The 24,803-nt window shown below is 38.7% G+C and overlaps 1 protein-coding gene across 2 annotated transcripts in view; it reads right to left on the bottom strand.

Annotated features, from left to right (window-relative positions):
* Positions 1 to 24,803, bottom strand: part of LOC134740489 (dual specificity tyrosine-phosphorylation-regulated kinase 2) — a 116,710-nt gene that overhangs the window by 66,685 nt on the left and 25,222 nt on the right. For both annotated transcript variants that reach the window (XM_063672982.1, XM_063672981.1), the window contains exon 2: positions 13,480 to 13,615. In XM_063672982.1, the coding sequence (XP_063529052.1) occupies positions 13,480 to 13,615 (136 nt within the window). The remainder of the gene's footprint in view (positions 1 to 13,479; positions 13,616 to 24,803) is intronic.

The raw sequence follows: 24,803 nt of genomic DNA, 5'->3' as shown, positions 1-24,803 counted from the left end.
TTGCTGATTAAAGGTAAGATATAGAAATATAAATACTTATAGACGGGTACACTGCAAAACCTTGCGAGTATATTGACTGCTAGAATAAAGGGCGCTGACGGCCCCGTAGGTATAGTTGGTCAAACTAAATTGTCAGTAAATAAGAACAAAAAAAACTATACTCATCCTTTTCTTTTGGGTCCTAGTAAGTACTAGTGTAAGACAAAGATAGTATGATCTCTCTGTCTATGTTTGAAATGAGACAGTCCTTTGACAAACTATACATTCATTACCTATTCGTTAACTATGCAATCTAGCTGTAACGTTTAGCAACCCAGTTACCACAAGAGACACCGCGTACCAGGAGCGGATTTGCAGTCCTGACCACTCTAGGCCCCAGGCTTTGTAGTAACTACTTGCCGCCCCTTTCTCAGCACTCATCTTGCTTGCTGCCGCTCTAGGCCCGGGCCTACTTGGCCTTAGGGGATATCCGCCACTGCCGCGTACCATCCACTTTAGCTGTCAAAACTGCGGCTACAATATTTTACACTACTTTTCGGGTCCTGATATTCCTTTATCTACCTATAATGCAAACGGTAGAGGCTACTGGTACTAACTGATAAGTAAATTAAGAGTGTTAATGATATATTATATTATATTTAGGTGATTCTCTGAGAATATGTCTGCGGTTGCGTCTAATTGCCACAACTCTTTTCAGACATTTTTTAGTTATAGGTCGCGGCAATTAGACCGCGGACATGTTTTTGAGAATTACCGATTTATTATTATAGGGGTCAAGCCTGTTAACGAATTCATACTTGAAATAGACCTACTCGTATTTGCATATCTGGGATCAGTGTTGGCCGTAATTGTTAATTTTAATTAACCATTGATCAATTTTATTAACCATTAGTTCCGCCATTAACCAATTGCATTAAAGTTAATTCGGATTAAAGTTAATTCGGATTAAATTTTTGAGACGTTAATGGCCATTGAAGTTAATTCGGATTAACTTTAATTCGGATTAACTTAAATGGCCATTAAAGTTTCAAAAAATTAATTAGAATTACTCTCAATTGCATTAACGTCTAATAAAATTACATTCGTGATATTTTAAAATGAGACAGCAAAATGACCCTGACTGAACCCTGGCAGTAGTAGCAGTACCTACCTACTACCTAGTAGAATTCTGGTTTGGTGCAACACAGACATACGCGGTTTTGGTCATTTAAATCGTCTTGATGAGCAGTTCGGAGAGCCGTACCCATGATAGAGCTGATGCTGAACCCTGGCAGTACCTAATGGATCTAAGGTTTGGTGCAACATAGGCACACGCTGTTTTAGTCATCCGACTCGTCTTGATGAGCACTTCGGAGAGCCATACCCATGATAGAGCTGATGCTGAACCCTGGCAGTACCTAATGGATCTAAGGTTTGGTGCAACATAGGCACACGCTGTTTTAGTCATCCGACTCGTCTTGATGAGCACTTAGGAGAGCAGTACCCATGATAGAGCTGATGCTGAACCCTGGCAGTACCTAGTGGATCTAAGGTTTGGTGCAACATAGGCACACGCTGTTTTAGTCACCCGACTCGTCTTGATGAGCACTTAGGAGAGCAGTACCCATAATGGAGCTGATGCTGAACCCTGGCAGTACCTAGCGGAACTAAGGTTTGGTGCAACATAGGCACACGCTGTTTTAGTCATCCGACTCGTCTTGATGAGCACTTAGGAGAGCAGTACCCATGATAGAGCTGATGCTGAACCCTGGCACTACCTAGTGGATCTAAGGTTTGGTGCAACATAGGCACACGCTGTTTTAGTCACCCGACTCGTCTTGATGAGCACTTAGGAGAGCGGTACCCATGATAGAGCTGATGCTGAACCCTGGCAGTACCTAGAGGATCTAAGGTTTGGTGTAACATAGGCACACGCTGTTTTAGTCACCCGACTCGTCTTGATGAGCACTTAGGAGAGCAGTACCCATAATGGAGCTGATGCTGAACCCTGGCAGTACCTAGTGGATCTAAGGTTTGGTGCAATATAGGCACGCGCTGTTTTGGGCATCAGCTCTATCATGGGTACCGCTCTCCTAAGTGCTCATCAAGACGTGTCGGACGACCTAAACAGTGCGTGCCAATGTTGCACCAAACCTTAGATCCACTAGGTACTGCCAGGGTTCAGCATCAGCTCTATCGTGGGTACCGCTCTCCTAAGTGCTCATCAAGACGAGTCGGGTGACTAAAACAGCGGGTGCCTATGTTGCACCAAACCTTAGATCCACTAGGTACTGCCAGGGTTCAGCATCAGCTCTATCATGGGTACTGCTCTCCTAAGTGCTCATCAAGACGAGTCGGACGACCTAAACAGCGCGTGCCTATGTTGCACCAAACCTTAGATCCACTAGGTACTGCCAGGGTTCAGCATCAGCTCTATCATGGGTACCGCTCTACTAAGTGCTCATCAAGACGAGTCGGGTGACTAAAACAGCGTGTGCCTATGTTGCACCAAACCTTAGATCCACTAGGTACTGCCAGGGTTCAGCATCAGCTCTATCATGGGTACCGCTCTCCTAAGTGCTCATCAAGACGAGTCGGGTGACTAAAACAGCGTGTGCCTATGTTGCACCAAACCTTAGATCCACTAGGTACTGCCAGGGTTCAGCATCAGCTCTATCATGGGTACTGCTCTCCTAAGTGCTCATCAAGACGAGTCGGGTGACTAAAACAGCGTGTGCCTATGTTGCACCAAACCTTAGATCCACTAGGTACTGCCAGGGTTCAGCGTCAGCTCCATTATGGGTACTGCTCTCCTAAGTGCTCATCAAGACGAGTCGGGTGACTAAAACAGCGTGTGCCTATGTTGCACCAAACCTTAGATCCACTAGGTACTGCCAGGGTTCAGCATCAGCTCTATCATGGGTACCGCTCTCCTAAGTGCTCATCAAGACGAGTCGGATGACTAAAACAGCGTGTGCCTATGTTGCACCAAACCTTAGACCCACTAGGTACTGCCAGGGTTCAGCATCAGCTCTATCATGGGTACTGCTCTTCTAAGTGCTCATCAAGACGAGTCGGATGACCTAAACAGCGCGTGCCTATGTTGCACCAAACCTTAGATCCACTAGGTACTGCCAGGGTGCAGCATCAGCTCTATCATGGGTACCGCTCTCCTAAGTGCTCATCAAGACGAGTCAGATGACCAAAACAGCGCGTGCCTATGTTGCACCAAACCTTAGATCCACTAGGTACTGCCAGGGTTCAGCATCAGCTCTATCGTGGGTACCGCTCTCCTAAGTGCTCATCAAGACGAGTCGGGTGACTAAAACAGCGGGTGCCTATGTTGCACCAAACCTTAGATCCACTAGGTACTGCCAGGGTTCAGCATCAGCTCTATCATGGGTACTGCTCTCCTAAGTGCTCATCAAGACGAGTCGGATGACCTAAACAGCGTGTGTCTATGTTGCACCAAACCTTAGATCCACTAGGTACTGCCAGGGTTCAGCATCAGCTCTATCATGGGTACTGCTGTCCTAAGTGCTCATCAAGACGAGTCGGGTGACTAAAACAGCGTGTGCCTATGTTGCACCAAACCTTAGATCCACTAGGTACTGCCAGGGTTCAGCATCGGCTCTATCATGGGTACTGCTCTCCTAAGTGCTCATCAAGACGAGTCGGGTGACTAAAACAGCGTGTGCCTATGTTGCACCAAACCTTAGATCCACTAGGTACTGCCAGGGTTCAGCATCAGCTCTATCATGGGTACCGCTCTCCTAAGTGCTCATCAAGACGAGTCGGGTGACTAAAACAGCGTGTGCCTATGTTGCACCAAACCTTAGATCCACTAGGTACTGCCAGGGTTCAGCATCAGCTCTATCATGGGTACTGCTCTCCTAAGTGCTCATCAAGACGAGTCGGGTGACTAAAACAGCGTGTGCCTATGTTGCACCAAACCTTAGATCCACTAGGTAGTGCCAGGGTTCAGCATCAGCTCTATCATGGGTACCGCTCTCCTAAGTGCTCATCAAGACGAGTCGGGTGACTAAAACAGCGTGTGCCTATGTTGCACCAAACCTTAGATCCACTAGGTACTGCCAGGGTTCAGCATCGGCTCTATCATGGGTACTGCTCTCCTAAGTGCTCATCAAGACGAGTCGGGTGACTAAAACAGCGTGTGGCTATGTTGCACCAAACCTTAGATCCACTAGGTACTGCCAGGGTTCAGCATCAGCTCTATCATGGGTACCGCTCTCCTAAGTGCTCATCAAGACGAGTCGGGTGACTAAAACAGCGTGTGCCTATGTTGCACCAAACCTTAGATCCACTAGGTACTGCCAGGGTTCAGCATCAGCTCTATCATGGGTACCGCTCTCCTAAGTGCTCATCAAGACGAGTCGGGTGACTAAAACAGCGTGTGCCTATGTTGCACCAAACCTTAGATCCACTAGGTACTGCCAGGGTTCAGCATCAGCTCTATCATGGGTACTGCTCTCCTAAGTGCTCATCAAGACGAGTCGGGTGACTAAAACAGCGTGTGCCTATGTTGCACCAAACCTTAGATCCACTAGGTACTGCCAGGGTTCAGCATCAGCTCCATTATGGGTACTGCTCTCCTAAGTGCTCATCAAGACGAGTCGGGTGACTAAAACAGCGTGTGCCTATGTTGCACCAAACCTTAGATCCACTAGGTACTGCCAGGGTTCAGCATCAGCTCTATCATGGGTACCGCTCTCCTAAGTGCTCATCAAGACGAGTCGGGTGACTAAAACAGCGTGTGCCTATGTTGCACCAAACCTTAGATCCACTAGGTAGTGCCAGGGTTCAGCATCAGCTCTATCATGGGTACTGCTCTCCTAAGTGCTCATCAAGACGAGTCGGATGACTAAAACAGCGTGTGCCTATGTTGCACCAAACCTTAGTTCCGCTAGGTACTGCCAGGGTTCAGCATCAGCTCCATTATGGGTACTGCTCTCCTAAGTGCTCATCAAGACGAGTCGGGTGACTAAAACAGCGTGTGCCTATGTTGCACCAAACCTTAGATCCACTAGGTACTGCCAGGGTTCAGCATCAGCTCTATCATGGGTACTGCTCTCCTAAGTGCTCATCAAGACGAGTCGGATGACTAAAACAGCGTGTGCCTATGTTGCACCAAACCTTAGATCCATTAGGTACTGCCAGGGTTCAGCATCAGCTCTATCATGGGTATGGCTCTCCGAAGTGCTCATCAAGACGAGTCGGATGACTAAAACAGCGTGTGCCTATGTTGCACCAAACCTTAGATCCATTAGGTACTGCCAGGGTTCAGCATCAGCTCTATCATGGGTACGGCTCTCCGAAGTGCTCATCAAGACGATTTAAATGACCAAAACCGCGTATGTCTGTGTTGCACCAAACCAGAATTCTACTAGGTAGTAGGTAGGTACTGCTACTACTGCCAGGGTTCAGTCAGGGTCATTTTGCTGTCTCATTTTAAAATATCACGAATGTAATTTTATTAGACGTTAATGCAATTGAGAGTAATTCTAATTAATTTTTTGAAACTTTAATGGCCATTGAAGTTAATCCGAATTAAAGTTAATCCGAATTAACTTCAATGGCCATTAACGTCTCAGAAATTTAATCCGAATTAACTTTAATCCGAATTAAATGGCTAATGGTTAATGGCCATTAACCTTTTTAATTGTTAATTTTTAATGGTTAATGGCATTAGCGTTCGGCCAACACTGTCTGGGATATTATTTATTCAGTAACGTTTCCTCCAATATTGCCTGATGTTTTCAATTAGCAATGCCATTTGAGGTGATTATTTTGCGATGCAACCGGGGCACGTCTCGTTGAATTATGTTTATAACACGACAACGAGAATTTAATAAAAATAATTGAATTGAAACCGGAGAATTACGTGAGAGATGTAGAGAGCGAGATTCTTCAATAAAAGACACTCATTTCGGGAACATTCCTCAAGAATGGCGCATATGAACGCAACTTTTTACTTCAGCTAATTTTTGATTTTGATAGTGTCAAATCGAAACTTCTCAAAAAGATCAAAAATTTAGCGTTGGTAAGCGACTGGTAAAATAAATATTTAGGTATGCTCCGTCATCTCAATAAAATACCTTCAAAAACACTTATTTTTTGCGTTTGTACCCTTTGCAAATTTCCAGACCATTTTTTCTTTTCGGCAATCTTTTCAGCGTGTTTTTCATACTTTCCAGAAAAGCTGAATCACGGCGGCCCATGGAAGTGACGCGGCGAATAAGAAATCACTTGAGAGCGGTAAGTGGCCTGCCAAGGCTCTGGCTACTACCCTCAACCCTTACCGAGTATTCGCCTCGGAAACCAGTATAAGAGCGTTTTCACACTGTCCAATCCGATATCGAATGTTGAACTACCTTTGGAGAAAAACAGCTGCTGGAAAATGCCCTATTTCATCCCATCCTTTTATTGTTCCATTAACGCTTTCTTTTGAATAACAAACAATTATAATATATGTATAAAAATATTATAAAAAGGAACTACGTCATTTTCATTCTTATACTAAACATTTCCACGGTGGAATAGTTATTTGTGCAACAAGAGAGGAAAGTTGGTTTTTCGTGCGAGTGTTTATTTTAAGTCCCGAGATAGCGAAAGATTCTATAATTGAATCACGAGCGAAGCGAGTGATTCTAAGTTAGAATCTTGAGCGTAGCGAGGAACTCAAAAACACGAGATGTAAAATAACTTTGCTCTCGTGTTGCACACATAATTTTTTCTCCTCAGTAGTGAGAACATATTAAAAGCTAAAATGTATTTCGAATTACACAGAATAATTCAGAGAAACAAACAAAAAAATTTGTACTCAAAGTATGAAGTGGCAGTTCATGGCCTTCACTAAATTAAAAAGCTACTTTGTTTCACTCCCTGGAGTGAGGAAAGTAGCACTTTCTTCACGAAAGTAGGCTTGTTCGAGCTGCTGAGGTGGAAATTAATTGTACAGCACTTTGATTATGGACATATATTTTAATTTTTGTTATACTTTCCTGCATCGTTTTTAAAAATATATTAACCAGTTTTTTAGAATCAAAAACATCAGGATTTTTTTCAATCTCTCGACCTTTAGAAAATTAGATAGAATTTCTAAATGGCGGTTTTCTTTTCTCTCACCCTTTTTTGGGCTAATTTTGACCCGAGGGACAATCTTACCAAGTGTCGTCGCCTGAGAGAAAATAACAGATAGGTACTGATTTTATGAAGCAGTACCAATATATTACCTATAGTGCGACATAAAATGGTATAAATTATATAAAATGGAATAAGTAGATAGCTAATTTTGACCCGAGGGACAATCTTATACCAAGTGTCGTCGCCTGAGAGAAAATAACATAGATAGGTAGTGATTTTATGAAGCAGTACCAATATATTACCTATAGTGCGACATAAAATGGTATAAATTATATAAAATGGAATAAGTAGATAGCTAATTTTGACCCGAGGGACAATCTTATACCAAGTGTCGTCGCCTGAGAGAAAATAACATAGATAGGTACTGATTTTATGAAGCAGTACCAATATATTACCTATAGTGCGACATAAAATGGTATAAATTATATAAAATGGAATAAGTAGATAGCTAATTTTGACCCGAGGGACAATCTTATACCAAGTGTCGTCGCCTGAGAGAAAATAACATAGATAGGTACTGATTTTATGAAGCAGTACCAATATATTACCTATAGTGCGACATAAAATGGTATAAATTATATAAAATGGAATAAGTAGATAGCTAATTTTGACCCGAGGGACAATCTTATACCAAGTGTCGTCGCCTGAGAGAAAATAACATAGATAGGTACTGATTTTATGAAGCAGTACCAATATATTACCTATAGTGCGACATAAAATGGTAGAAATTAAATAAAGTGGAACTAAAAAAAACATACTAAATTGTTGCCATATTTAAGCATTTTACGTCAAAAAATGTGACACTTACGTAGGAAGCGGCGCCCTCAATAATTTTCTACAGTTTCTTGTCGGACTATACTGCAATTACCTACTTAACTAGCATAAAGTCGGACCAAGCTGACTCTGCATGGCATTTGCAATAATAAAGTCGATCGATCTTATGTATCTTTCAGTAGGAGTAGAAAAAGCGCTATTATTGTTTGTCCTTGTCACAGTCTCACATTTTTTCATTCCAAACCAAGGGCCTGACACTGTTTGATGAGAAAGATAGTTTTATTGCGATTCCTAATATAAGAGGAAAGAGAAAATAGTGCCATACTTTGTCCTTATCACCATAGGTAGGAGGCGATGGCGAAATACCGAAATTTATAAGAGTGAACGAGAAAAAATCTTATGCTGCCCAAATTTTATATGAATATTTTGTGGCAATCAAGCATACGGCCCACCTGATGGTAAGCAGTTACCGTAGCCTATGGACGCCTGCAACACCGGAGATATTACACGCGCGTTGCCAACACTCCTTTTTTGAAGAACCCCATACTGTAGCCCCTCGGGAAAACCTCGGCAGGGAGCGATATTCTTACTCTTACCACCGATCGCTCGGTGGCGCGTCTATAACTACCTATACATATACTATGTCTATGTTCCAAATCGTAAATTTAGCATGGTTTATGGTGGGCAACAAATAACCCGACCAATCATATTGTCGCATGGCGTATGTTCTGTCCCTCACGCACGCACGCGTATATCTCATCTAGGTATATCATATCTCATCTCTCATCACGCGTATATCTACCAAAACAACAAGTTACGGCTCCTTTTTATTTCATCAAAAATCTCCAATTTCAATTAAGCTAGATTATTAAATATATTAATAACGGGTCACTCACGTGTTTTAAGTCCCGTAAGTGTGTGAGTGACCCGTTATTAATATATTTAATATGTCTATGTCTCACGGAAGTTTTGTTATTAAAAAAGCTAGATTATTACTGACACATTTTCTACAGAATTATATTTTTCCGACCAAGATTATATTATTAATACTCGTATTGCCAGCGGCAAACACTCAAAAGTAGGTAACGCTTTATTCAATTCTAAGAAAACTTTAGCCAGTTTAGCAATTCTAGGGTTTTAATAAAAGGCCTAGCCGCAAGCTTGAGGGCATTTCAACTGTGAAAGCTTGGTAATCTAATCAAGTACTAAACTTAGACTTATATTGACCGGGATATAGACTGTGATTACCTTTTGTATTATTTGTGAGCTCCCGATATTTCGACGCAGTTACATGCAACAAGTGTGAATGCGACCGTTGGTAACGTTGAAAGTGAACGCAGCCGACGCGCTAGAATGAGGGTAGACAGAGCGCTGTCTACACAACTTTGACACCCACCCGCTATCTTCAGTCACCCGTGAACATGATGCATGTAACTGCGTCGAAATATCGGGAGCTCACAAATAATACAAAAAGTAATCACGGTCTATATCCCGGTCAATATAAGTCTAGTGAAACTAACCGTGAATCATTCAAAACTCTAAGTACTAAACTTGCTGAAAAAGACTGCTATAATAGGAGGAGAAATTTTCAATGGTTAATATTTAGGTTAGCTTTGCGTGAGATTTTGAAACGCGAATAAATGAGATGATGGGCGACAGACTTTTATCAAAGAAAGGGAAATGTTGCGTTGGTAACAAGTAACTGAGCAAAGAAAAACCGGACAAGTGCGAGCCGGACTCGCCCACCGAGGGTTCCGTACTTTTTAGTATTTGTTGTTATAGCGGCAACAGAAATACATCATCTGTGTAAATTTCAACTGTCTAGCCATCACGGTTCATGAGATACAGCCTGGTGACAGACAGACGGACAGAGGAGTCTTAGTAATAGGGTCCCGTTTTTACCCTTTGGGTACGGAACCCTAAAAATGAGACCCTATCTTCGATTGTATGAGAGAGGCTTTTTGGTGGAGAGTTCGTCTCTTATATTTACAGGTAAGTAAAAATTAATAGTCCTACTATTTCTGCACAAGTATGACGCTGTATATGATTTATCTTCTTCTAACATTATACTAGCAACTAGGACAGCAATACTGACCATATCTTATTCAATAAGTCTTCGTGAGAACCCGGAATTCAGAAACCCCGGCAGTGCAGTCACGTTAGCCATGCACGTTGGATCGATCGGCTTATTGTATGGATTCTAAAGGACGTAAATAAATGTTTTCTAGCCATTACATCATTGTGGGTAAACGTGGCGTCTGATTTTCATGCGATAGTTTCCATAGAGATATGACCTCGCTTAAGACACATTCCACGATTTTAGATTAAGAGTCCACAGCAAGCTCGGTTCTCCATGCAAACGTAATTTCGCTCTCATTTTAAAATAACTAGCTAGATTGCTCTGAAACTTTGTACTTACAATAGGATAAGGTATGTAGGATCTATGCCTGTAATTAGTTTAGGTAGCTTCAGATACCAAAGTTGAATAAATACAGCGTATTTAAGTTTTTCAATTTTCATAGAAAACCTGCTCTATTTAGTTTGTTTTAAAAGTTGGAGCTGTATAAACTAATTACAGACATAGATATACCTCATGTTATTATATGTCCAAAGTTTCATTACAATCCAACACGTAGTTTTAAAATGAGAGCGGAACTACGTTTGTATGGGAAGGTGCAATTCGGCCGAGCTCGCCGGGGACTCTTAATAATCGGAAACTCTACGGTTATCTTCTGAATAAATTCAGAAAGTGAATATCGTTTATAATCTCTCGTTTTTCTAAAATAAAACCCGAGACTATAAACAGACAGATGGATCGCACAATAATAAGGGTTTTTCACCTTTTTAGTACGGAATCCTAAAAGCTATGAGTAACTTTAAAAATACGGATACCAGATACGGTTACGGATAACATAATATGTATATCTACGTATGTAGACTAGAACTATATATATTTATGCCCTTGACTGTTTCATAAATATGTGTACGCTCTTACACCTTAGGCAATAAAGTCGTGTTCACATATTTTTGAGCCATTTGTCTGTATCGATATTTTTGCCTTCGACTGTACATATACAAAAAAACTCTTTAATAACAATTATACTTAAACGTATGCAATGCAACTAGTTCGCTGTTTAAAGAAAGTAAAGTAATAAAAATTTCAAGAAATTTAAACTGATTTAGCTGAAGATATGCCGACGACAGCACGAGGCAACGAGGCGGGAGGCACGAGGCAAGGTGAAGGCCGGTGCAGCATGTGCACAAATTTACATATTGTTATGGCACCCTTCCTATTATAGGCGCGTTGCCAATTATCGGCGCGTTCAACGTTCAACCGGTACAACCCTGTTTCAAGACCGAGTGAATAGAATAGTATTGACAATTTTGCTGGAATTGGGTGCCGATGCCGATATCTGATAGATTATTATACATATCAGATGTCCGTTAGCCTATTAGTATTAACCAAAGAGAATAGAGTGTATAGAGGCTTATTGTCATAGTGTATTACTATAGCTCCATTTTAAATTGGAATACATTATTTTTGTAACAGTAGCCCTAAAAACCCATCTCACCCCCCTTTCAAACCTTCTCTCCCCATTCATAACCCAACTCTCCCCGCGAACCCTACTCACCCCATTTTACGGTATACGGAATTTTCGGCAGACGGATTTGGCAGCATTGACTAAATAATTTCGTTGATCAAGAGGGATGACAATGTATAATGGGATCTATACATTTTGTAAGGAACTTCTATACACCATTTTCTCCCTTTCAAAAGTATATAAAAGCGTGTAATAACGTAAGCTCTGAAAAAGCTGAAGGCCATCGTTTTGTCAGAAAGAAACGACTTGTAGACATCCGCTGAGTAACGTAATTGTATCCGACACAATATCGGGATTCTTGGAGATCTTGACGAACGTGGATGAATGGGAAATAAGCATTGTACGCATATTAAATCACATTTACAATCGGTTCTATCGCGAATTCATTTTGTTACCTTTATTTACCGACGTTACGATTCGACACAGGTTTTACTGGTCGTATCAAAACCGTTGTAGACTTGTCTTGGTCTTACTCTAGTATTCAATCAATCAATCAATCGTTTATTGATAACAAGCGTTACACGTCATTTAACATTTTTTGTTTAGCACACTTTACATACAATTATAAATATGTCATTATTCATGTAGAAATAGGATTACATTAGACTTATCCAGTTAAATTTATTTGACAATATTTTTTTTTTATTATGTAACAAACAATAAGCGTGAGAGGAATTCTGAAAGATTTACTTCATAATAGTATTGGAAAAGCAAAACCTAGAGAACCCTGTCGCCCTCTTTTTATAAAACACCAAATTAAAACTGTAATATCGCTTTCTATCTACTTAATTTGCACATATATTCATAAAAATAAATTTAAATACAGGTACAAAGGTGAAAACAAGATGCATGCATTAAGGAGTAACAGTAATTTGAGTTACCAAAATGTAATCATTTCAAAGAAAATAATTTAATTTGTTCTTAGAGAATTCCAACATTTCATTACAAAGGCATTTTCTAATTTACTTTTAGCGTAATGAAAAATAAAATATTTTTCGTGTAGTTATATTAAATTTAAAGTTTAATCTTGAGTTAAAACACCTATTAATTGAAAATGTCGCTCTGGAAATAGTTCCTAGCCTGAAATAACCTAAGGTTATTTATAATAATAAATATTTATAAATAAAAAACAGAAAAAGAATCGTAGTTTCATTTCACATCAGTAACTAAAGAACAAGTCTGGTCTTTTTACAACATTTTCTTACAAGAGAACCAAGCCTCAGACTATCAATTGATTATGGATGTAATGATGCTTGCAGATTTCTGTAGCGAGTCGGCAGAAAATTGCTTTAGGCAAAATGCCAATATTGTATAACATATTCAGTTAACAGTGTTTACATTAAAAACCTTTACGAGGCTGCACAGTGCTGGTATGTTTTTCTCTGGAGCAAATCTGGGCATATTTTCTATATAATATTAAAGAGAGACATGGCACGAGTGAGCGCGCACTAAAAAGCAACGCAACCCAGTTTAATAACAAGTGTTTCGATTTCGAGGCGATTTCTTTTTTAGGGTTCCGTACCCAAATAAAAACGGGACCCTATTACTAAAACTCCACTGTTCGTCTGTCTGTCTGTCCGTCACCAGGCTGTATCTCATGAACCGTGATAGCGAGACAGTTGAAATTTTCACAGATGATGTATTTCTGTTGCCGCTATAAGTATCAAACAAATACTAAAAAGTACAGAACCCTCGGTGAACGAGTCCGACTCGCACTTGTTTATCTTCTACCTAATTTTTTGGGTGTGCTCTACAAAATTTAAACCGAAGGGTTAGGGCTCCTGAGTCGTATTTTAAAAAGACCTAGGTCTCAATACTCAATCTCATCCAGTGACTGACCTGATGGCGTGAAGGGGCCTCACTTGGGGGTGGGGGTAGTTGTAATTGTCTTCTCTAGGGGGTGAGGCAGCGGCCTATGTGTTGTTGTTGGAAGGGGCTCGGGGCCTCAGTAGCTACTGACCTGATGGTGTGAGGGGCCTCGCTCGGGGCGTAGGGGCAGCATTGTGGTTGTCGTCTCTAGGGGGAGAAGCAACGGCCTCTGTGTTGTTGTTCGAAGGGGGCCCGGGGCCCTCGCCGGCGCCCGCTTCTATCTGTAACTGATGATAATATATTGTTAGAATATAATGAATAAATATATCGATAGAGATGAAAAATCTGTTAAAACTAAACCAGAGTAATCATTTTAATTATTTATTAGGTATAATTTGATTAATGATGAGGAAATGGATAATCCAATGTATGTACTTATTTTGTTGTTTTTTTATTGACATTTAGATTTTATTCTAGTAACATTCTAGACTAGAATTTTTTATACAATTTTTTTTTATGTTCTTTACGATCTTTTTGTGAAATTCTTAGTATTAAAATTGATCTGTATAATAATTCAATATTATTATGGAATAATATTAACATCAATAAATTGCTCTGATTATTAGCTTAAGATAATATATAGGTATATGTACATATTATTCACCATTCATAAGTGCTTCTTGCTAGGCCTACATGAATAATAGTAGATTGTGTCACAAGGGAGCAAAATGACATATTTACGGCGAGGGCGTACATTGGATCCTGAACGTAGCGAAGGATTCTATAATTGAATCCTAAGCGTAGCGAGGGATTCTAAAATAGAATCCTGAGCGTAGTGAGGGATTTAAGTGTTAACGCCCAAGGTGAAAATAATTTTGCTACCATATGACACATACTGCTTTTCACATCACCTATGAGGAAATTATATTATTGAACCAAAAAAATAGTATGCAAAAAAGAAAAAAATATGGTGTCCTAGAACAGACAAATGCCACTTTAATCCCTCTTAGCAGGGAAGAAAAGTGCCACTTTGATCCCTCCTAGCAGGGAAGATAAAGACCTTTTTCGAATAGGTGATGTGAAAAGTATATTTGAACTTTAAAACAAGCCGGTAAAATTGCGTTTTCAACGGGCTAGTTTCTTTTTTCTTATCTTATAATGCAATCCGCCTCGATACCTAACCGCACTGCATACAAGAAAGAAACGGCTTTGTTTAACAGATTACGTTCTAAGCCCGAAAAATCACCTCTGCAGTTTGGTAATACAGCTCGCAGATATTGTATTACCTACCTTAACCTAATAGCATTTCTGTCAGCTGCATTGCTGTGGAAAATGTCGATATCAGTGTCGCCGACAGAGTGCAATGCAATCGTGAATGTTCTAATTGGAATTTAACCCGTAATAATGGCGATGGCGTACCCAAAAGTATATTTTTTGCATATTGGTGGCACATAGATCGACTTATACGATACGATGGCGCTACTAAATGTTTGTAAAAAAAATATTTAAATACATAATTAATTATGACTTATCGCATGTGAAATATAATGCGGAAACTTGTAAAGAGGTTCAAAACGCCACAATCTCAAGGTGAAATAGTCATGCGATACAGTAATTAACGTTCGTACACCGTTGCTAATATTATTGGCTGTCTGTTCGTATCTTGTTTAAAAGTAAGGAAGTAGAAGCGGCCTATGGAACTCTCCGCGCGAGCTCGGATTTATACCTACGACTCGCTTCCCGCCGGCGGGACTCAAGCTAGCCAGTTGGTTGCCACACGCGCTCACGCATGCACGTCATCGCGCGCTATGCCGAAGTAATGTCTTCGTAACTAACAAACAACACAGCTTGTAGTGTGGATGGATGCAGAAAACAAAACAAATAAAAAATATCGTTTTTTCCTCTTTCGACAGATGAGTAAAACTAAGTAGACATTCTCAATATAGGTACTTACACCTACAGTTATTATTTTTACGATAGTTACAAACTACGTAGGTACTATTAAGTTGTTTTAAAGATGTAGGTAATGTTTTTTACGACACATTTATAGTTAGATATCTACCTAAGACACCTAAGTGTTTGAAAGAAGCGTCGGCAACCCTAGCGTGGTGTCGGCGCGCGCGGTGCGGGGAGCGGCGCGTTGAAGGTTACTCCATTGTATTTTTGTGTAGGTATCAAAACGGTAGGTATTTGCGTTTTCTTTGAGAGATAAGTATCTGTTCGTAAGAACTATTATTTAATCTGTGGTAGAAGCCTACAGCTTTACGCTGCGTCTTAAATACGTCGAACACTCGCGAACGCGAAGCGAAGCGGCGCGGCGCGGCGGGCCCAAGGCGTTCGCGTTCGCAACGAGATCGCCCACGTAGGACACTTCTATAGGTATCAAAGGCATCGCTGCGCTGTGCTGCGTCAGCTAAATTAATAGCAGAAAATGTCCTGCCCCCTTTGTAAAATATGTACTTTCTTTTTGATATTTGCCCCCCAGTCGCATAAACGGCTGAATGGTATGGATTAAATTTGGCATTCAGATTTTAAACCTGGAACGAGATTAATCGTGTGTCGATAGATGGCAGTAAAACTGTGACTACAACATTTACTATGACAGTAACCCTCTATCTATATTATCTATTCTTTTTGCTTATAAATATACAACAACTTATTTACTCTAAGGTTAGCTGGAAGAAATCCCTTATAGGGATAAGCTCGCCTTTGTACCTAAATTTATATGAATTTCATGTTATCAATTTTTGTTTTGTACAATAAAGTGATTTACTACTACTACTACTACTTATTATTCAGCAAAGTTGTAAGGATTTTGACGATTAAAACTACCCGAGGCTCCAGTGACGTAACACGATTAACCAAAACATAACTGCCCTGGAAATAGGTCACAGTATCGTTCACAGAAATTAACCTGCGCTGGCCGATTAGGGCACACTTTACGGCCCCTAAAGCAGTAAAGCCTCTTTGCACAGGTAAAAGTGCTACAAATATCGCATTTTTATCCCTTTACTGACCTATTGGCTGCGTTTATACTTTATCGTGGCACGATTTTATCGTTTACCAGACTTTTTTTGACCGAGCGTTAGCGAAGGTCTCCGTTTGAGCTTGGGCAAAAATATGTCCGGCCGGATGTTATCTGCAGGTCGCATTTTTCAACAGAATCTCGTGAAATTTTGTGAGCAGGTTCGATAGTTAGATACATTTTTCTGTCGTTTCGTTTTTAGGGTTCCGTGACCAAAGGGTAAATAAAAAACCGGCCAAGTGCGAGTCGGACTCGCGTTCCAAGGGTTCCGTACATTACACAATTTAAACAATGTATCTTTTATGTGAAATGTCTTTAAAAAACCCGTAGGGGTCGGATCAAAAACTAAGTAATTAAGTCCGACTCACGCTTGACTGCACATTTCTAATAGGTTTTCCGGTGATCTATAGGTAAAGATCTATTGTGTATTTTTTTTTTTAATTTGACCTAGTAGTTTCGGAGATAAGGGGGGAGTGGTCATTTTCTTGAATCACGTCTAAACTATTCATTTTAAAATTATAAAAAAAATATATTTGAGATTCTCACAACGAGCTCTTTCATTTGATATGTAACAGGATATAGTTTGACAAACTTTATTTTTTAATTTTCTCATTTACCCCCCAAAAGTGGCCCGCGTGTTTAAAATTAATATGTTTACGTTACATGTCCATCTTTGGGTCACAAACTTACATATGTGTACCAAATTTCAACTTAATTGGTCCATTAGTTTCGGAGAAAATAGGCTGTGACAGACGGACAGACAGACAGACAGACGCACGAGTGATCCTATAAGGGTTCCGTTTTTTCCTTTTGAGGTACGGAACCCTAAAAAGTGGCGCTAAAAAGACCGGTTTACATTCGCGTGCGAGCCACGAACCGCGTCCTAGTAGGTATAATAAGTTATCATTCGTGCGCGTGCATTTCGCTCCTACTTGAAGCCAATTCGAACTTCGAACGTATACCTATTTGACGTCAAATTAATATCATAAGTGTCCCCCTGCTGAGCAAAGGCATCTCACATCGTTTTTTACCGATATTGTGTTTTATATATACCACAATAGATATGGGGAACAACCCATTCTATACACCTATTTATATGTATAAGAAGAATGGGTCAATTAACGAAAACAGTAATGCGAGTTTTCTTTTATGAAATAGGAGGCAAACGAGCAGACGGATCACCTAATGGTAAGCGATTACCGCCGCCCATGGACACCCGCAACACCAGAGGGGTTGTAGTAACACTTATTATTTACATTCATGATCAATTTTTATTGATCCCTAGATAAGCGTTCCTTTTAAACTATCCATAGATTAATGACCCAAAAACTTTTACCATTAATTTAAAAAAAATCGTGACTCGCGTTACTTTTAGTAGATAAATTAATAATTTGTTGCAAAATGTAGCCACTGGAACATTGTCAATCACTAGGGAGTTATTAAAGTGCTTTATTAGATTAAAAGTTAGTGGCGCGACGAGTTCAATGAACAGTGTGCGGTTACAAATACAATTAAGGATGACAGTTAAAAAGGCTTTCACACGCATGACCTAGCTTTCGAGTTGTAGGGCTATTTTAACCTCCTAAGGCCCAAGGTCCTACCTATAGTACCTCTTCTGTTCGATGGAATTTAAACCCTATTCAATTGGAACAGTCGCTTTTGCTTTGTTTCGTTCAATTTTCCAACAAAGCAAAATCAACTATTTCCTACACTGTAGGTTCAAATTTCAGTGGCAAATTTTGGATTTTTTATTGGTATGGCTGAACCTTAAGGCCGCTCCGTCGGTTTGCCGCTGTCTCTGTCACATTTCGCAAGAAAGAACGGGAAAAATCATGCGCGCCAAGTGTCAATTTTGATCGAATTTTGTCGATTTTTATTTATTTTAAAAACGTTACCCTACAATATCGAAATTCGAAAGCTATGAAATTATTATTTAAGTTAAGATTGTTTTTTCTTCTTTTTTTATTCATAGTATCACATAATAAATAACCGAGTAAAGTTGGATTAAAAGTCCGAGTTAGAGGTTACTTTGGGAATTAATTGTATCGAGCCAAGTGTCATAATTCGTGTATGATAAGCTATGATATTAAAGATAATATAGTCAAGAACTACATATATTTTTTCCACGTCTACGAATATCAACGCCTCTTAGAAAAACAGGATCATATAAGGAGATTTTTCGCCTTCTGGCTCAGGGAACCGCCTTAAGGCGAGATAGACTACCCGTGTTTTACTAACTGTATGAATTAAAGGGGGACGGGTAGTCTATGTCGCGGCGAGATACTCTCGCGCCAATCATGTGCTAGCCCGGCTGAATACATATGCAATAACATGAGGACATGTCACAGTGAAAATCTGAAGTACCTATTTATCTAAGTATATAAAAAAATTATATTAAAAAGAAAAAAAAGAAAAAATGTATACGCTTCCGGCAGAACTTGAAATAAAAATAAAAATATAAAAATTAAAATTAAATTTATCCATTATAAAAGTTATTTTTAAAGTAAGTTTAAAAATCGTCGTCGCCTAATATCATCAATCATATGTCATTGGATGCAGTTCCACACGACTCAACAGCCGAGCAAAGCCTCTTTATTAATCCTTGGTGTTTGTTCAAATGCAGTATTTTTATTAAACACTGAATTTTTCAACCTTTCTTAAGCCTATAGAACTTCCTCCTTTTTGATGTCTAAAACTTGTTAGGTAAAATTACTCTATAAATAAAAACCCTAAATAAACGTACCTACTACAGCAAATAAAGATTGGTTAAAAACCAAATGGATAGGTACCGAATTTGTATTTACACAACCCACCCTTTGAAATATTTATGAAAACAAACGAACCAGTCATAATTACCTCGCAGGACAAGTAAACAAATACAGCTTCACAATAAATGATTAAAGAGAAAATAACAGAGTATTTAAGGAACATTACACACGAGCTGAATTTTTTCCGAAACTCAGAGCATGTATCTCTATGGTTACTTAATAAATGTGTCGTTTTCTAGTAGCAAAAGGTACCACTTTGTGGCTTACCATAAGGACGCTTTGACAGGTTATTCGTATAAAGATTCCTAATAATAAGCGACAAAGTGGTAGCTTTTTTAAAAACGACACAAAATTCAAATTTCCCGTGACAATACAGATTTATTCATACAAAAAGATGTCATAGAAAATACCTAAATTTAAGATAATACAGACATTATTATTGATATTGAGATAACAAAGACATTATTCATGAAATAAAACTATGAAAACGGATTATATCGCGTATATTGAATTTATAATACATCCCGACGTTGACCACGAACGCTGTAAAGAGTTCGAAACGTCGGGATGTATTATAAATTCAATATACGCGATATAATCCGTTTTCATAGTTTTATTTCATGAGTAACTATCGCGGTAACCGAAGACAATATTAAAGACATTATTATTAAGATAACAAAGAGATTATTATTGAGATAACAATAGATCGTGCAGGCCAGAGTGCAGTCAGACCGAGAAGGAGATGACGAAACGACTTGGACGCATTCTACTCGGATTGATAGGAGAATTCTAACAACAAGGTCGAGTCGAAGGCATTTGCCCAGCAGTGGGATACCTAATTAGTCTAATAAAAATAAAACAAAGAGATTCAGGCGTAAGGAATGAATTCAAGATATTGTCTATGGCATCTGTCTTTTTGTATGAAAAATCTCTATGGTCACGAAACATCTTGATTTATTACAGGACCTTACATTTATAGCGATTAATGCTATGAATTTCTGACAAAAAAAATATGCTTGGGTATGATTTGCCATTGGCACATAAGTCATGACACACGGAATAAGTTTAGAAATTTAATTGCCTGTGGCACTTATCTTATTGTATGGAAAAATGTCTATGGTCACGGATCATCTATAGTCTGTCAAGCCATTTCCGTCAGTAGCAAAAACCGGCAAATTTAAAAAATGTAGGCGCCAAGGGTTACTAAACACACACAACAATATGGTGATTCAGTGGTTATCTAAATAAAGAAATTTTATTATTAGAAAATTTGAATTTCGCGCCTTTTTCTACTGACAAACTTGTTTGACCGGCTATAAGTAAATTTATATCGGGACCATAGAGATTCAGGCTCTGAATTTCCGAAAAATATCATCTCGTATATGATTTGCCTAATAAAGCGTGGAATAAACACACATATGTAATAATTTATTAGCTCGTAAACAAGAGAATGTCAGACAGTAAATAGGGGATCGGAGAAGGTCAATGTCAAGCGGTACATATTTATTTACACTGGTGTTTACATTAATGACTAAACGTTTGTACAATCACAATCAGTATCAATAGTTATTTGTTATACAAGGGTGCAAAGTTGTATTTTACCCGCGAGTGTTTAAACACACGAGAAGTAAAATACATTTGCACCCGTGTGCAACACAAAACTTTTCCCCTCACTATAGCGAGGAAAGTGCAACATCGACAAGCGTTAGATCATCTTCATCACTGGAATCACTAATTTTTTTACGATAATACGATATTATAACAGAAAACTCTGCATGTTGTATATTTTTACGTGTCGGAGTCGGTGAGAATTTTGTTGTTGATAATGTTGACATTTCTGACGATGCGTTTTGAAATTGCATCGACTCAACTTGTGCGTTCAGAATTACATTCAACATCATTTAAAAAAACAAATGTTTCTTATGGAATTTAAGATTTTGACTTAAAATCATTAAATAAAGCTAAATTTGGTATTTTTATTAAATTCTCAAACCATTTATTTAATGATAATTAATATGGAACGAACCATTATTATGAGCGTTTTACGTTTTGTTATCTGTCAAAAGCTAGTTAAACACGCTCCATCCACGGTCAAATTACTTTCCCCACTAGTGGATAAAATGCGTTTTCCCCGCTTGTTTTAAAGGATAAAAGACGGCTTTCCGAGCTAGTGAGGGGAAATAGTTATTTGTTATACAAGAATGCAAAGTTGTATTTTACCCGCGAGTGTGGAATTGAAACACGAGCAAGCGAAAGGATTCTATAGTTGAACCACGAGCGAAGCGAGTGGTTCTAAAATAGAATCCTGAGCGTAGCAAGTGTTTCAACACACGAGAAGTAAAATACATTTGCACACGTGTGTAACACAAAACTTTTCACCTCACTATAGCGAGGAAAGTGCAACATCCACAGGCGTTAGATCATCTTCATCACTGAAATCACTCATTTTTTACGATATTATAACAAAAAAACTCTGGAAATTCTGTATTTTTACGTAAGAAGTTTTTAAGTAAAAATTTTGTTGACAATGTTGACATTTCTGACGTATGAAATGTCAATGATGCGTTTTAAAATTGCATCGACTCAACTTATATTTAACATCATTATTAAAAAACAAACGTTTCTTATGGAACTTTAATGTTTATGACATAAAATCATTAAATAAAGCTAAATTTGGTATTTTTTATTAGATTCTCAAACCATTTGTTTAATGATAATTAATATCAAACGAATCATTATTATGAGCGTTTCACGTTTTGTTATCTGTCAAGCTACTTAAACACGCTCCATCCACGGTCAAATTACTTTCCCCACTAGTGGATAAAATGCGTTTCTCCCCGCTTGTTTTAAAGGATAAAAGACGGCTTTCCGAGCTAGTGAGGGGAAAAACTATTTTTTTACTATAGACAGCTGGCCAAACCCTTTGATCATATAGAAACTATGAGACCGATTTTAAAATAATACATACAAAGTTGCATTCGAATAAGTTCTAAATAATTGTGTACTAAGTAAAGCCTAACCAAACTTGAATAAGAGGCAGCAAAACTGAAAACTAAATTTGAATTAATTTCATGAAATGCAAGCCAACTTAAACCGCAAACAGATTTATTATTTAAATATTAAAAACGTGGTCTCGTTCGTGGTTTTATTTCCGCCTACCCAACTGAAACGCTTAATGAAAATATATTTTCTATTTAAATAAGGTTTTAAAGCTATTTATAGACTACAGCATTGTCCGAACCGACAGGCCAATTCGAACGTGCACCTGACATTCAAAACAATATTGGATTAATATTGGAATCATATCAGTTAGCTGTCATTCGCGCGGGAGTCTCGCACGCACTAACGGCCTGACTCGGTGTGTCTCGCGTCTCGCTCCAACCTTTCGTTCCTACCTATGGTTGTCGCCTTAGCCGAAGCCAGTCGCGCAATGTCGGTGCCAGGCCGTTAAACAAGTATTAGGTACAAACAAGTCCGAGTGAAATGAACGCGCGAATGACAGCTAACTGCGGTGTCAGCATGGTTGCATTTTTATCACCTGTCACTATGCCTGTCACTTTCGCACTTACGCTTAGAACTTAGAACGTGACAGGCATGGTGACAGGCGATAAAAATGCTACCGTGCTAAGCCCGCGATATGATTCCAATATGATTTAAATCATGGAGACTGTATAAAGGAGCCAAATCTCTATGTATGAAAAGTGTCCATCAAAAAACAGTAATTAGGCGGCGCCACCATACACCGAAATACTACCAAAAACATCCTACGTAATTTGGTCGGGTTATTTGTTGCCTTATATGGTTCATGTTATACTCATCTCCCAGAGCCTAACTAGCGCCACCGGAGAGATTAGAACTATTATTTAAAGCTAAAAGCGGTCACTTTTACAACAATTCTGCCATAAGAGATTGCGATCCTTTCTTTACCATCCATAATTTAAATATCATTTTGATGTCAGGTGCATGTTCGAATTGTCAGGACCGAGTGGGTTTTATAAAGATCTACCACAATGTCCACAATCCCGTGAAACTCAATTTAATTAGGAATGGATGCGGGGGCGGATTTCCAGTAAACGTTAGGATTGTTATATATAGATACTAAAACTCGTAAGGATACTTCTGCAATTAGATAATCTTTGTATCGACGACAACTATATTGACGAATTTTTAAATTAAATAAATGATTTCTCTAAAAATTTAGTTTTTTCTTCGCAAGTGTGATGAAAAACATTGTGTTTAACTCCGGAGGTAAGAATATTGCTACTCGAGTCTTTATAATATATAATAATTGTATATAGACTCTCGGTCAAGGGCATAAATATATATACATTCCCAAAGTTCCAAAAATATGTGTACGCTCTTACACCTTATACAATAAAGTCGTGTTCACATATTTTTGAGCCATTTGTCCGACTCCGACTCCGGATCGATATTTTTGCCTTCGACTGTACAATATTTCACTCCCCCCCCCCCCACAATGTACTATAGTATATACTAGGTATATATTTTTACACTCAACCCTACAAAAGCACATGACACTGCCCGCATCCTTTTACATGCCATTAGTTTAATGGAGGCCTAAACTGTAGTACTATTACTTATTCTGTGCCTAAACAAAGCTTTGTGATAAAGGCTAACGAGGTCCTTTGTACTAAAAAAAGTGTCATTAACATGACACGTTATAATTCGAGAGAATAACCTTTGAGGCGTATTCAGAATTTTAAAATATGGTTTCAATACAAGTTATGCATTTATGTACGGGTCAAAATCAAAAACGCTCAGTAAAACCGGCATCTTTTCTGTCGACAAAATTTACCGATTTGTTTACGTTTTTCTAACGGCTTCACTAGGTACTACATAGTATAAAAACTATAAAACAAAGTCGCTTCCTGCTGTCTTGATGGATTTCTGTCCCTATGTATGCTAAGATCTTTAAAACTATATATGCAACGGATTTTGATGCGGTTTTTTTAATAGATAGAGTGATTCAAGAGGAAGGTTTTTATGTATAATTTGTAAAGGTTTTATTTAAATTAGTTGAACTACCCGTGAGAAGCCGTTACCGTTGTTTTTCCTAACCATCTTTGGGTCGTCATGTGCTCACGTATAGTACAAATTAATACAATTGGGCCAAATTCAAATTCCATTTGTTACAACAATGTTGGAAACAACAAGTCATTGATGCGTATTCTGATTGTAATAACAAGTTATGAATTTGACTTCTTCAACCAGGAACGGCACTTTTGTTACTGTCGGATCATATCCATAATGAAATGAAAAATGAAATGAAAATTGTTTTATTTCCTTGTAAGCTTAGTCTACAAATTGCCATCAGTGGTTGGGACTTCCTTTTAGGTGAATGTACCTGTATCAGAATGCCCCGCTCTTCTATAAATATAACAGTTTTTTTTTATTTAGGAAATATTGTTGGTATACATGATGATGATGTTATTTATAAACTACTTATAATTTTAACTTATAGTTTAGGTATTTATGGTATTAATTAATGTTCTAGCCTAATTAAATTACTTACTTAAATACTGTGCTTGTGATGAAGGACATATGTATGTATGTATGTGTGTGTGTGTGTGTGTGTGCGAGTGCACGCGTGTGTGGATTAGCGTATGTGTTCAGCCAATATATTTATGTATAGTTAATAATTTATGCGGTACAATAATGACT

This window comes from Cydia strobilella, chromosome 4 (assembly GCF_947568885.1).
Source record: "Cydia strobilella chromosome 4, ilCydStro3.1, whole genome shotgun sequence".
Lineage (NCBI taxonomy): Eukaryota > Metazoa > Arthropoda > Insecta > Lepidoptera > Tortricidae > Cydia > Cydia strobilella.
Note: the sequence above shows the minus strand (reverse complement) of the source record. Positions and strands in the feature narration are given on the sequence as shown.